This window comes from Lontra canadensis, unplaced genomic scaffold (genome assembly GCF_010015895.1).
Source record: "Lontra canadensis isolate GAN:19392208 unplaced genomic scaffold, GSC_riverotter_1.0 scaffold32, whole genome shotgun sequence".
Taxonomy (NCBI): Eukaryota; Metazoa; Chordata; class Mammalia; order Carnivora; family Mustelidae; genus Lontra; species Lontra canadensis.
In genome coordinates, this window is record NW_022631026.1 from 19,510,432 (window position 1) to 19,525,827 (window position 15,396).

General features: G+C 38.3%; 1 protein-coding gene across 6 annotated transcripts in view; it reads right to left on the bottom strand.

Annotated features, from left to right (window-relative positions):
• The window catches only part of DTNB (dystrobrevin beta), a 231,742-nt gene that overhangs the window by 161,610 nt on the left and 54,736 nt on the right, over positions 1-15,396 (bottom strand). For all 6 annotated transcript variants that reach the window (XM_032866980.1, XM_032866979.1, XM_032866978.1 and 3 more), the window contains 2 exons: positions 13,536-13,621; positions 2,626-2,780 (listed from right to left, as the gene is read on the bottom strand). In XM_032866980.1, coding sequence (XP_032722871.1) covers positions 2,626-2,780; positions 13,536-13,621 — 241 coding nt within the window. The remainder of the gene's footprint in view (positions 1-2,625; positions 2,781-13,535; positions 13,622-15,396) is intronic.

Here is a 15,396-nt window from a genome sequence, read left to right on the forward strand (position 1 = left end):
TTGGCACCCCACATGACTGTCACCCACTAGTCAGAGCTCCTTCCTCATGGACACTTCTTTGTATAAATCGCCTTCCCTATTCCGACACTCAGTAGTAGCATTCCAGAACTTGATCAAGTTTAGCCTAACCTCCAGGAAGCATCTTGTGTGAAAAGCCACACGTACCTCATGTACAAGATTACCCCAGAGTATTGTGGGGGCAACCATTTGACGTCAGGGCACTACAAACGCAGCAGCAGTGAGATGATGCTAAATGAAAAACGGTTGCTGTTTCTTTACCATACCCACCCTCACTCACCTTGCTTCTGGGCATTTTCATACCTGCAATGCACTCCTGTACCAGGGAACGTATGGACAGCCTCCCATTATTTAAAAATGCATAAGAGACTCTTAATCTCACAAAACAAACTGTGGGTTGCTGGGAGGTGAGGCGGCAGGGTTAGGGTGGTTGGGTCATGGACACTGGGGAGGGCATGGGCTATGGTGAGTGCTGTGAAGTGTGTCAGCCTGATGATTAGCAGACCTGTACCCCTGGGGCAAATAACACATTATATGTTAATAAATATAATAATTTAAAAAAAATTTAACGCATATCAGTGTGGGGGAGGGGGAGTGCTAACTATATTAGAATAAATTGAGGCACACAGCTATTTTTAATATGCTAAAAGTTGATACTGTCATTTACACAGAGGAAAAAATAACGTATGGTGACAAATTTCCACAAAAACAATCAGCCCAAGTGCATACAAATTTGGAAAGATTATCTCCTCAGAACGTGGTAAAAAAATAACTCACCGGTGTTATGAGTACCACTTTTGGTGCTAAAGCTAATGAGTTATCTCTAAACAAGCTATAAAATATTGTTTGAAAGTCTGAATTCAGATATATAAGAATCCTTAACTTCAAACGTAAAAAAAAGTATGTGTGTGTTGGTTCTGGCTCTTGTGAATCAAAGTATCACAGTCAGGAGGATCTAGTTTACAATGTGCTTTCAGTTCTCAAACCTTTAGATTTGTTCTTTGTATATGTTAACTTCTTATTTTTAAATAAATTTAGACCTGCAGAAAGATGGTAAGATTATCCAAAAAATTCCCGTTTACCCAGATACCTCAAATGTTAATACCACAGAAGGGATGTCCCTTTGCCCTTAAATACCTCAGATCACATTTTTTAAAAACAAGGATATTCTCTTACATAATTTAATACAAATATCAAAATCAGTAAATTAACATTTAATGACAAAATACTAAAAATTTATTCAGATTTTTTTCAAATGTCCCAATAATGTCCTTTATGACAAAAGAAAATTCTGGATCATAAACTGCATTGAGTTTTTCTCTCCTTAGACTCCTGTGACATAGAATGGTTCCTTTTTTTTTTTTTTTTTTGTCTTTCATGACATTGACATTTTTTAAGTGTGCAGGTCAGTTATTTTGTAGAAATCCCTTCATTTGGGTTTGTCAGACATTTCCTCAAATTGAGACTCAGGACAGATGTTAATTAAATTTATTGTGGATAACTGTTTTGTAATACATGCAAGTATCAAATCATTACATTGCACACCTTAAACTTTTACGAAGTTATATGTCAATTACATCTCAATAAAACTGTAAAAAATAAAATTAAACATAAAAAAATTGGGAAAAACAAGAAAAGGAAGGTGAGACTCAGCTTGTGTTTTTCTGGCCCACAGCAATGACATTGGGTACTTCTCAGTGCATCCAATCAGGGGGCAGGGATATCAGTCTGTTTTCTTTAGTGGTGACAGGGACTTTGATCGCTAGGTTAATGTGGATCTGACAGGCTTCTCTATTACAACATAGTAACTTTCTAAGGTTACTATGTTTCCTTTTATAATTAATGAACATCTTATAGGGAGATACTTTCAGACTGTGTCACTATCCTACTTCCATTAATCTTTTACTTATTAGTTTTAACAGACTTTTTCTTAATTCCCCACTTTCCATAATGTCTAAGTTTAGCATGAAGTTCCTTTTATCGCATGTCTACTGGAATAGATGAAGCCAAAGTCAACATCCACTCTGCTCGGAGTTATCTGAGGCACAGTTAAGATCTCAGGAATTCACACATACAACCTCAAGGGCAGGACTGCACAAGGACACACAAATAAAGAGGAAACCCAATCTATCTTTCCTTCATATGAAAACGACAGTGTGCCCTTGAGGGATTCTGAGCTGGCAGCTGGGAGCTGTGTAGCATTCCTTGTCTTCAGTGCTCAGGAAAAAACGGTCCAGTATTGTATAGAGTTTTATGCCAAAATTCCTGTATTTCACAGCTTAAAGAACTCATTCAGGAGAGTAATATATGTCCAGTAGCAATAATATAAACACTTCATCTTAAACACTTTTCTCTAAAATTTTAATAACTTAAAATATTTCAGACGTTATCATTTTTCAGGAAAGACTCCCTTCTCCCCCAAACCAGAATTCTCAGAAGAATTTTTTATAGGCCCTCTTTTTCATGCCCCTCCCGCTTAAAGGTCTTTTTTCTCCCCTGCTCAAGACTTTATGTCCCTAGACTAGGACAAATCTGGTGAAATCTGATACAAGGTGGAGGGATGAATGAGTGCTCTTCTAGTCCTAAATTTTACAAAACTGTCCTTACCTGCTGTGGAAAACAGGTGCGGACTGAGTGCTCTGTGTAACCAAATGATGGCCCTTCAAAGACAGCTGTTGGGAGCTTCAGAACTTCCTTCAGAAACTGGTCAAACTTGCTAAATATCATTAAGCCATTGGAATCTGACATCTGGGAGAAAACATCTATGAGAACAAAACCAAATAAAGTCAAACTAGAAAGAAATATCAACTTTTTATAAATAAATGACTCTCTGTCATTTGTATACCAGTCAAAAAGTATCATTAAAAATTATCATTAAAAATTATCATAAAGCTATTACAATTTTTAGTTAATATGTATTCTCCTTCTTATTAATACTGTGCAGTTACTTTACTGACCAGGCCCCTCTCTCCCACCCACTTAATATATACCTAAACATCAAACCAAATAACCATTCATGTAGATCTACCTACCTACTCTTTTTGAATGTGCATAACTGGATGATATTTAACTTTTTGTTTTATTTATAACTAACTTTGTTCTGAGAAGAATTTGTAGCAGCATGCTTTTATCTCTTAGCATTTATATATGTGTTTCTATAAGACATACGCATGTTTGGGTGTATGAATATATTAGCATAGTGGTTATGGGGAATGAAATTGTATTCTATTTATATATTCATATGCTAATAATGTAATGAATACCTGTGACAGAATAAATTTGAAGGAAGCATAAAGCATGTTTAAAATATTCCATTCAGTGAGTTCCAAAGTAGAATAAAAAGAACTCCTATAAACTCTTCTATTCCAAGATACTTTGATACTATAAGATCTTATTTTTACCATAAAGTCTGACTCAAGCAGATGGGAAAGAAATTTCCAGTAATACTATTTCTTTATCTTCTTGGAGAGAGTCTCCTCTCTCCAGTTAATTCTTCCTCTCCTCTCATCCATGGTTGGGGAGAAAAAGAAAAATCACTAGCAGCTCAAAATCACTGTGACAAAGAAATGTGACCTAAGCCTTTTTTCAAACCACTGAGCTTCCTTATAAATGTGAATTAAATATGCACAGAAAAATCGTTTCCTGAGGCCTTGCCAACAGTGGCATTTTGAAAAGTCTTATTCCATATATTCATGATGAATAAGAATACTAGAAATATATATGTAACTGATATATGTTACATACAAATACACATTTTTCCTCCAGTTTAATCTGAGGTGTTTATCTTCAAGCACTAGGTGTAAAACAAATACATTTTAAATATATTAACCAAAGAAAGATAACATATTAGAATATCAACTCCACAGAGTAACTTTTTGGGCATTAGAAAACGGGAAATTGGGGCACCTCAGTGGCTCAGTCATTAAGTGTCTGCTGTCAGCTCAGGTCATGATCCCGGGGTCCTGAGACTGAGCCCCCATCAGGCTCCCTGCTCAGCGGGAAGCCTGCTGCTCTCTCTCCCACCCCCCACCCTTGCTTGTGTTTCCCTCTCTCACGGTCTCTGCCAAATAAATAAAGAGAATCTTAAAAAACAAACAAAACAGGAAATTATCAAAGGAATGAAAGCCTGCAATGTATCCTCCCTAGGTAGCTGCTACCCTGTAGTTGAAGAAAAAATACAAAATAGTCATGGTGGGTGGGGAGAGTCAATGAGAGGCTAAAAGAACTATGTGGTCCTAGTGAAAAATAAAGTCAATTAATTAACAAATACATATTAAGTTTCTCCTATGTGCTCCAAGTGCCAAGCACTCTGTTAGGTGTTATGAAACACGACAAAGAATCATGATATACAGTCTTTATGCCCCCAAGAAACTTTCAGTGTAACTGAAAAAAATAAGCTAGATATGAAGCAAAGAGGAATAAAGTGATAAATTGACACTAAGTGGAACAGAAAGAATAGAGGCATAAAGATACTTGCTAAGCCTCAGTATTTGTCAAGCACCACAAAGTTACCACAAGTAACATGGCTAAGGCTGCCTATACCCACCCAGAATTATTTTCTTGTTTCTTAGTAACATTTATTTTATTTTGTGCAACAATGTAGCCAATAATTAAGAGATTAAAATGTACAGCCTCCTTTTAGCAAGTGGTGGTCATGTGACTAAGTACCAGCCATTGAGACTACCATAGATGAGCTCTGAAGGACCTCAAGAAGGCTGGTTAAGGAAAGCTGACTAAGCTGGAAAGCATGCCCTTTTTGCCCTGTCATGCTCTCCCTCTTTTCACTATCTGAAATGTAGTTATGATGGCTAGAGCTCCAGCAGCCACCTTGGAACATGTGGCAAGTGCAATTTTGATATAGAAATCATGCTCTAGAAGGGTAGAAAACAAAGGTAGAGAAAGTCTGGGTCCCAGATGAACTACCATATCAGTCCTGGTTGGTTGGTTATTTATTTATTTATTTGACAGAGATCACAAGTAGGCAGAGAGGCAGGCAGTGAGAGAGGAAGGGAAGCAGGCTCCTTGCTAAGCAGAGAGCCCAATGCGCAGCTAGATCCAGGACCCTGGGATCATGACCTGAGCCAAAGGCAGAGGCTTTAACCCATTGAGCCAACCAGGCACCCCTGGAGACTTCTTTTATATAAGAGAAAAATAAACTTCAACTTTCTTTCTTTGATTAAGACACTACTATCCTGGGGTTTTGTTTTCAAGCAACAATCCCTAATACTAAGTACTACTATACATTACTAAACATTACCTCATTTTACACTCATAAAATGGTAAGATGTATGTGTGTACTTGTAATTACTTAAATTTTATAGATAAAGAAACTACCTTAGAAGGGTCAATTTGCTTAAGGCAAAAAAGTTGGTAAGTACCTAAGTCGAGATCTAAAGCTATACTTCTCTGACTCCAAAGAAATCCCATCATACCACACAGCTTTTTCAAAATATAGTTTAGAACAACTACAAAAACACATAGGCAGGAATTGCCAAGAAAGTTCAAAAAGAAAGGATTTTAGAAGCTAGGCCTTGAAAGGTAGAACTTGGAATGATGAGATCAAAACAGTCTGGAGGTGGGCGCTGGAGGACACAACCAGAGAAGAGGAGGAACCCGTCTATGGCCACTTACATTTGTTAGGGGAGGGAAGCAGGAAACAGTGCACTAAGTGCATTCTTCAACAAGAAAGTTAATTTAGACTGAGAAATAAAGGGAAATAAAGACAGAATAAGAGGGGTGTCTAGGTGGCTCAGTCATTAAGCATCTGCCTTCAGCTCAGGTCATGATCCCAGCGTCCTAGGATTGAGCCCCGCATCGGATTCCCTGCTTGGTAGGAAGCCTGCTTCTCCCTCTCCCGCTTCCCCTGCTTGTGTTTGCTCTCTCACTGTCTCTCTCTGTCAAATAAATAAATAAAATCTTAAAAAAAAAAAAAAAAAAGACAGACTAAGAAAAGTATCTGCTATGAAAGAAAAGTTAAAGAGGAAAGCACTCTGAATTTGGTTTAGAAACTCTTACATAGGGGAGAAATATTTAAGAACACTAAGTTTTAATAAAATTGGACTCTTAATGACCAGCAAAATGGATAAAAGAGGAAGAACAGGATTGGAGAAATCAGCTAGTAAACCCTGTGAATAATGCACAAATGAGGTAGCAAGTGTGTGAACTTCAGCAGTGACAGTGGGGCGAGGGGGGTGTCACCTCCAAGATATTTCAATGCAGGAAACTACAGCTGATGGCAGGTTGGGTTAGGGAATAAGAGGAATTTAAGAAGTTAGGATTATTCTACCTTGCTAGTATGGGAAAATGCTGACAACCCTGACTGGACAAAAAAAAAATGAAGATAAAAATATTTAGCTTCGTACATAAGTGTATTTGAACCAACCAGCAAATGTCCAGGTAGAACCATCCTGCAGGGCCATAGCTCAAGATACAGAGCTTTGAAGATATTGCCAAGTATGTGAAGAATTGATGCCCTTAAGGAGGGGAGCACATGGTGGTTTCATTTTTGAATAACTGGGTGCTATTCTTACAAGGAGGAAAATAACCTGAATGAAAACAAGAATCCGTAGGAGATGTGGCTAGATGCCTACGACTCATTGTCTCTTTTCCCCTGCTGGCTCCCCAGCTGAACCCTGTGCGGAGAATGGCAATGTGCTCCACTGAAAAAAATCACTTCCCAGTCTCTTTTGTACAATGTAACCCCAAAGTGGATTTCTGGGAATGCTTCTGCTTTCCTAACAGAGGCATTTCTCTCTTCTGCCTGCCTGGAAAGAGAATGTGAGGCCCATCCAGCGATCACTTACGGTCGTAAGGAGGAAAGCCACGCGGTGAGCAGAACAAGAGGATGGAACCTGAGTGTCTGATGACATCCTTGAGTCATGGGACCAACTCTGACTCACCAGGCTCTGGGCTTATTTTTATGGGAGAAAAATAAATCCCAGTGTGTTTCGGCCACTGTTAGTTTTTTGTTGTCACTCAATGTATTCATAACTGATAAGTTAGCATGTGATTACATTGTGCTCACTAACTAAATGGTAGAAATATTCAAGATGGGAAACTAATGCTACTCAGTACATAAATACATGTATCTACGGTTTCACAACCACAAAAACATCTGTGTGTACATCCGCACCAACAAATCAACACCGGACTCATTCAGAGGAATAAAAGGGAGTGACTGGATGATAAAATGACTAACATCCCCCTCAAAAAAGTATTATTTTCTGTTACACTTGGTTACCATGCTAAATAATATATTCAGAGTAGCCAGTTTTTTAAAAATTCCTTAAAAAAGAAACTATAACTTAATACGGTCACATTACATTTACAAGAGAACAAGCAGAAACATGTTTCTTTGTCTGATTTAATAGGAGAAATACATCTAGAACACAAATTGAAGGCATAGTGACTTATTATTTCCGGAGTTACTGGTTTACAACGGTATTTTTTTTTTTTTTTTAAGATTAGGCTTCTTTTATCTGTAAGAAAAACAGTATAAAATTCCTGCTAATTTTTTTATCTTAAATGAAGTATAACAATGAAAGCTGGTGTGATTTACTACACACAAATAAAAAGATCTCACCAAAGAAATAAATAAAAGACAATAAAATTTAATAAAAAATTTTAACTAGTTCTCTAATTAAAGCCCTCAACCCTTCTGGCATCAAGGGACTAAATTTCCCCCCAGAACTCTGGTTAATTTCCCCAGTAATTCTCTTTCTATTTATACACCTCTGCTAGAAGGTATGCTAATTCCCCATTAGTTGTTTCCAGAAAAAAATGTAGGCTTTCTCACTTGTGAAAAACCCACAATCAAGTCCCTAATACTTATGTATACACACTTTACAAAAATATTCTGTCCTTTGTGTAATGGCAAAATAATGCTACCATTCTATCATCATCACACATGCTTCCATTTTTTTTTTCTTCTTCTGGTGATAATGACCCTGGTTTTACTCACTGCATCTATCAACACTTTTTTCTCCCCCCATAACAGATCACTTACTTTTGTAAGATGGTAGGGTTGTTTACAATAAAGTGAAGTCTATAAACCGAATACCGTTTTCTTTTATATGTTAGCTTTCTCTGGTAACTGACTCTCCCAGCCTATCATCTTTCTACCAACTATGTAATCTAACCCACAAAAACATGTATATACATCTGCACATTTATAAATACCTATATGTAACCAAATCCAAGTGAATATTTTATTCCCAAACTCATGAATATTCCTACATCCTTCACGCCTTGGGCCTCTCCGCGGAGCTGACTCAGCCAGTAACTACTTCAGACAAGTCTCAAGTCCTCCCTTGGTTTTGTTTTTCTTTCTCTTCTTATTGATAAAATACTGATTTAGGACTTATTTCTTACTTGCTTCCAGTTCTAGAACATTTTGGTTATAGGAGAAATGCAAACGTGAACCTCACTCATTGAGATTCAACCATCATTTCTGTCTAATGACAAGAAGGGATCGTTAGCAGAAACCAGCCGGGGGGACTCTGCAGTGACAAGCAGTGGAGAGACTATTGCAGAGGAGGCTAAATTTTGAACGGGTGGATCCGTTTAATTATAGCTGCAAAGGATGGCCTCTCTACAGTCTGTTAGTGCAACAGCAAGGAAGCACGATGGAAATTCGGTGAGAACTGCCAGTTCTGAGCACAAGCAGCAGCTCATATCCTCTTTTCTCCAGCTACTCAAAGTGTGGTCTATCAAAACCACAAAGACATTCTTATGCTACAACCCAGAAAAAATATCTGTTATCATTTGGTATACTATTTCTTTCTTTTTCTATGTGCATAACAAATTTTTGTCTAAAATTATATTACATTTATGCATTTTGATGTGAAACCTGTTTTTGAAAACATTATAGGAAGTCATGTGCGGATCCTGCTATAACTGAGCTCTGAGTTTTGCACACTGTCTCAAGTTTTCACATATGATAAAAAATGCCGTGACAAATATACATAAAATTTAGGGTGCACTCTAATTAATTCCTCTGGGTAAACTCAAGAAATAGACTGAGTCAGTGGATATGGGTATTTTTACAGCCTTCCTGATATACACTGTTAGACCGTCCTTCAAATGGTAGCACCAGGTTTTTAAAGAATTTAAAAATCAACTACATGAATCATATGCTCCTATCTTTTAATGCAAGACAGATGACGTCTGAATAAGAGACTAAGTTTCTTAGAAAACAAATAGCAGAATTGGACAAAGTAAATAAATCACATAAATTTAATGACAATTAAGTGACAAATCATAAATAATGGGCTTTACAGCCTATAGATTTTGTCCTCTGAGTTATTTTTAGGGTTTCTGACATTACTGAGTTTTGATCATGCTTATAATTAAATTCTGTATTCTTATTGTAAATCACTGGTATTTAGAATCTGACCCTACGTTAACTGTGAATCTAGAATATGGTCCCTAATGGCTACAACAGTGAATTATTTCTATAAATGAGCACTCGCTGGGGACAGAAACTCTTTTAAGAGAGACCTGAAAAATCTAATCAAGAAATATTTCAAGCTTAAAGTACAAATATTGGTTAAGTTATTCTAAATGCTGTCTTGACCCCAAAACAAGCAAACAAAAATATACCAAATAAAAAAGGGGGAGGGGAGAAAATTACAGGGGAAAAAATTCTAAAATAAAAGGTAAAGTGCAGGGGCGCCTGGTGGCTCAGTCGTTAAACGTCTCCCTTCAGCTCAGGTCATGATCCCAGAGTCCTGGGATGGAGCCCCACATCGGGCTCCCGGCTTGGCGGGAAAGCCTGCTTCTCACTCGTCCACTCCCCCTGCTTGTGTTCCCTCTATCACTGTGTCTCTCTCTTCAAACACATGTTTAAAAAATCCTTAAAAAAAAAAAAAAAAAAAAGGTAAAGTGCAAAAAAATCAAAATAAGAGGAAGAAAAGTAGAAACATGAAGTTGTATTACATAAACATGAAAAGCTCACTTAAAAGGAACATTAACAGAGGTAACAGCGGAAAGCGCGGTCAGGGGCGGGAAGATGGAGAAAACAAGAACTAAGTCAATGGAACACGCCAAGAGAAGGTGGTGAAGAAAGGCCACAGCGCAGTCCGGTGCTCTAGCTCACTTCCGTCTGTGCTACACTTCGGCCATCGCAACTAAGCAGGACACAGCTGGGACCGGGAAAGCCAGAGAGAAAAGGATTCCTACAGCACCCAAACTGCCAATCCCACAACAAAAGCTCCAGTCACCTCCACTCAAACCTTAAATAGAATGCTCAGAAATTTGCTTGTGTTTTCTCCATGTTAAATGTAAAACAGAAGGAAAGAGAGATTTCTAGAGACTGATACTCTGATAATCCTGTCGCATTTATCAGTGATAAAGGGGACACACACACACCATCACCACTGTTGCCACCACCAACAAAAAGCTCAAGAATGGAGAAAGTAGCTGTCTGAAAACATCAGAAGGGACAAATAACCCAGAGCCTCACAATTATCCCCAAATGCAGCAGAAGATGACATCCCTGAGCTATGAAAAATATGTAAGTTATAACCAGTGAGCTCTGTATGTCCATTAGGACAGACAGACCACATGTAAACGGGTTTCCACTCTGCATGATTAAAATTAAGAAGTGGAGACAGGCCTCAATACCTGCAAATTTTCCTTATGTTAAACATCTCATTTTCGAGCCAAGATAATTAGTACAACAAAAATAATGAAACATAGCCACAGATGGTCAAGAACTATAATTTTGAATGTGAAAACGATAAGGAAACCATATTTTAAATCTCTCTGCATGATATGAACACGGTAATTAGTGAGCTAGCATGGTTGGTGTCTCATCCACCCGCATCTGATGTGCAGTGAGTGATCTGGCATTCTGAGCACACAGACCTGTCACGCTGGCCTGGGCATGTGCCCTCTGTTATCACCTGAATACTGGTCACTTGTATTTCTCCAAGAGCTTCAAAAGCCACACTAAAACAACAACAACAAAAACCCTGCCATCACCTGGATCCCTTCCACGTTTCACACAATACTAAAATTTGCACTTTTTCACTAACAGTACCACAGAGAACTGCAGTAATTTTAGGACTCAATCAACAAATGCTATTTGGCAAAATTTTGGCACTTACTCTGTGCCAGGTCCCAGCTCAATGATGTAAATGTGGCAGATTTAACCACAGAAACTTACAGACTCCAGAGTTACCCACCATGCAGTTATATCACCAATTTTCCACTTTTCAGCCACTTTCTCCAGTACTAGTAAAGATAGCAATGTATATTCTTTACCTGGTGTCACTACCATTAAAAACAGATAAAATTCCAACTTTCTTTTTCTTTGTGTTTGAATGAAATACAATTTCATCCATATTATATTATCTTCCTCAGGCAAACACTGTGCTAGAATTAAGAAAATACTACGAAATTTCAGCCTAGTATTTTGAGATACCATGTGAAAAATACTCAGAAGAGTATTTAATAAAACTGTTTTATTACTAAAAACTTGTTTTACACTGCAGCTGAATTGAAATGAAGATAAACCAGATAACAGCTGACCAAACACATTATCTAAGACCTTAATCCTTTAGAATATTTATATCTATATCCGGTGAGCCATCCAGCTTTCCAACTTTCGATGTCATGGTAACATATAAGAAAAAGCACAGAAAATAAATGTACCTATCAAGTCATCTGGCCCAAAAGCCTGTGCTTAAATCTGACCAAGCCTCTAGATCTTCCAATTAAAACAAAAAATGTGGGACACAGAAGAGCATCATGGAGATGCGATCATGAAAATCCAGTCCATGAGCAATGCTATATAGGACAGATGACCCAGTTTCAACAAAGCAATTCTTAGGGTATCTCAACACTTCATTAAAACCCACAACTTCAATCTCACCTCCCTGAAACCTGCCAGAGTTTCTTCCTTACAGCGTGGCACTTTGATCACTGTACTGTATCACGAGTGTGCCTCCCATTACAGGATTAGTCTATGGAGCACAACAAAGTAGCTTAGAACAGGGCCAGGAAGCTAGACAGCCTGAGCTGAAATCCCAGTTTCGCACCCTCAGTTAACTCATCTATAAAATGGAGAATATACCACCTGCTGCTCAAAGAAATTTAAGCATTCAGTGAGAAAATATATGTAAAGCACTTAGCACAATGCTTGGCATATCTTAGTAACTATCTAATGAATGAATAAATGAAAACCATAAACAAAAAAATTAAATAACTCTGAACTTCATGTCCTTTGATTTCATTTAATCTTACAGTATCTAAGGAACAGTAAAATGACAAGATGGCCAACAGTAAGAAAAGATTTAGGAAAAGTAACTGAACAACAACAAAAAAAGAAGCAAAAAAACAGGCTCTAAATTTCTAAATAACTGAGCTTAACTCTAAGCTACTAAGGAAAAGTTTAATCACAGTAAATATCACCCGATGAAGAATATATTTATTTTAAAAAGGGCTAATCTTGACCAAACCTGGTAAAAATAACCATATGTATTTTCTACCAAAAAGCACTCAACATAATCATCTGCAAGCAAAATTTTGATCATATGGAAAGCATTTTTAAAAGACTTTTTAGGGGGGTGCCTGGGTGGCTCAGGGGGTTAAGCCTCTGCCTTCAGCTCAGGTCATGATCCCAGGGTCCTGGGATTGAGCCCCGCATCGGGCTCTCTGCTCCGCAGGGAGCCTGCCTCCACCTCTCTCTCTGCCTGCCTCTCTGCCTACTTGTGATCTCTGTCTGTCAAATAAATAAATAAAATCTTTAAAAAAAATAAAATAAATAAAATAAAAAAAATAAAAGACTTTTTAGGGGCGCTTGGGTGGCTCAGTGGGTTAAGCCTCTGCCTTCGGCTCAGGTCACGGTCTCAGGGTTCTGGGATGGAGCCCTGAATCAGGCTCTCTGCTCAGCAGGGAGCCTGCTTCCCCCTCTCTCTCTCTGCCTACTTGTGATTTCTCTCTCTCTCTCTCTCTGTCAAATAAATAAACAAAATCTTAAAAAAAAAAAAGACTTTTTAAAGTGAAACAAGGGAGACAAACTATAAGAGACTCTTAATCTTATGAAACAAACTGAGGGTTGCTGGGGGGTGGCGGGGGAGATAGGGTGGTTGGGTTATGGACATTGGGGAAGGTATGTGCTACGGTGAGTGCTATGAAATGTGTAGGCCTGGTGATTCACAGACCTGTACCCCTGAAGCAAATAATACATTATATGTTAATTAAAAGAAAAAAAAAAGACAGAGAAAGAAAAGACTTTTTTAAGGTCAACATTACTGTTCTGAATCTCTTCAGTTTCATTGCTTTATCCCCCCCAAAAAAAAACAAACTAAACAAATTAATTCAACCAATTTTTCCGTCTCAACAGTAGGTGGCATAACGTACATACTCTGAGCCAGCTGCTACAAAGCGAACGATGTAGCACAAACAGAAAAGTTCAATATAGCATCATCCAAAATTCTGAAAACATTAACTTAAAACTGTTCAAAGGTCCTGATTTCAAGATACAATTTTTCAAATAATGGGAAAGTACTTACATCTCAATTTGTCCAGCATTTTTCCACCACACATGGTTGCTAACATAGCTTTAACTGAAAATACGGTCAACTTGCCTCGGCCCTCACTGCAAAATAAATTATATTAGAGACAATTGCTATCTGGAACCACAAAAGCAATCAAAGGTATCACTAAATATCAAGCAATTAGTAAGCTGACTCTTACCCTAATATGCTACAATATTACCTTGGATTTTTAGAAACCTTGGGGTTTTTTCCTTTGTAGAAATAAGCTCTCGTGTATGTTAGGCAAATAGTGTTAAAACTACCTGAATTATTTGGAAAGGAGCTTTACAAACATTCTGCAAAGAAGTTTCTACTGGCTTGTACACAGAGGCCAAATGGATGAACCAGAAGTAAATTTCGCCCATGAAATCCACAGCTGAGTTGTTTTCAGCATTCAAAACTGAGGCATCACCTTGTTTGAATAATTCAGAAATGTGTCCTCCCACCATGATAACAATAGTTTATTGTTATGTACTAAACCCACAGGGTGCACACTGCTATAAAGATTTTATATTACATTCATCTTTGTTTTTACTGTGACAGGTTTATGTGACACCATGTGTTTATCCTAAGAAGCTTGATATCTCTGTCTCAGATCCTCCCAGGCCACCACTGTGAGAGAGTGGAAGGGAAAGGATGGTAATATTAATTCTTTTTCAGTGACTGGAAAGATGAAATGTGGAACATATATGAATTATCCAGAACAAGATTGCACATCACGTGCAGAGCCAAGGCAAAGTCAGCAAGGCCCCCTGACCTAACACGTCCACCGTGCCGAACGTCCTCCGTCCGTTCAGCACGCCCTGGTTTCACAGCAGGTGAAAACTTCACTAGCCAGATTTTAAAGTCATCACATGCAAACGAACAAGGGCTTTTGTGTTCACTTTATGAAGCATGTGCGTACAAAGTTTCACAGTAACATAGCTTTACAATAAAGAGAATTGTACCATCTTAGTTTTGAAAAGCAAGTGTCATCCTATGTATCTTTACCAATGTTCCCAATAGAGTGTCTTCCATTTTCCAAAACTTTTATACAGTAAGAGCACACCTGGAAGACAAATGGTCCATGAGCCTGAAGGTTCGCAGTGCAAAGATCTCCAGGAAATACTGATGTTTGTTACAGTCCGATTTTCACCTATTACACCTAACTAAGGTTATTCGTAAGATAAAACAGGAATCCCTACAATGAAAAAAAATTAGGATGGGGTTTTTATTTTACCTTTTAAAGATCTTATTTTTAAGTGATCTCCCCACACACAACGTGGGGCTCAAACTCACAACCCAGAGATCAAGAGTTGCATGCTCTACTGACTGAGCCAGCCAGGCACCCCAGAATGGGGTTTTTAAAATATATAGTTCTCTAGAAATACAGATAACTGCTGCACATCTTATAGGGCACCTGCCAACAGAAGCACTACACCCAAGTCAAATACCCATGGTGCTGTATAAGCAACATGAGTAGCTACAAAGAACATCAACTAGGAAAGGGAATGGATTTCTAAGACTGATACAGAACTTTAATGGTGGACATTTCTTTTTGGTCACCAACCACCTAAATGCCAAGTCTGTATTTAAGCATGCCCTATCTTCTGAGACCAAGACACGTCCCACCACCAGAGTGTGAAGGAGGAAGAAAAGAAAACCTCGCCTGTCTGCCTTCCCATTTTCTTCAACACTAAGACATGACCACATGCCACAAGCTCCACCAACAAGATGCACCCACTTGAGACCACACAGAAAACGATTAACTTTTAGAAGCTGGACCACCTGGCCACACTGGGAGGGCTTCCATCCAGCTTCCTGAGGCAGCCGAGATGGACTCCCCCTGGCAGCGCCG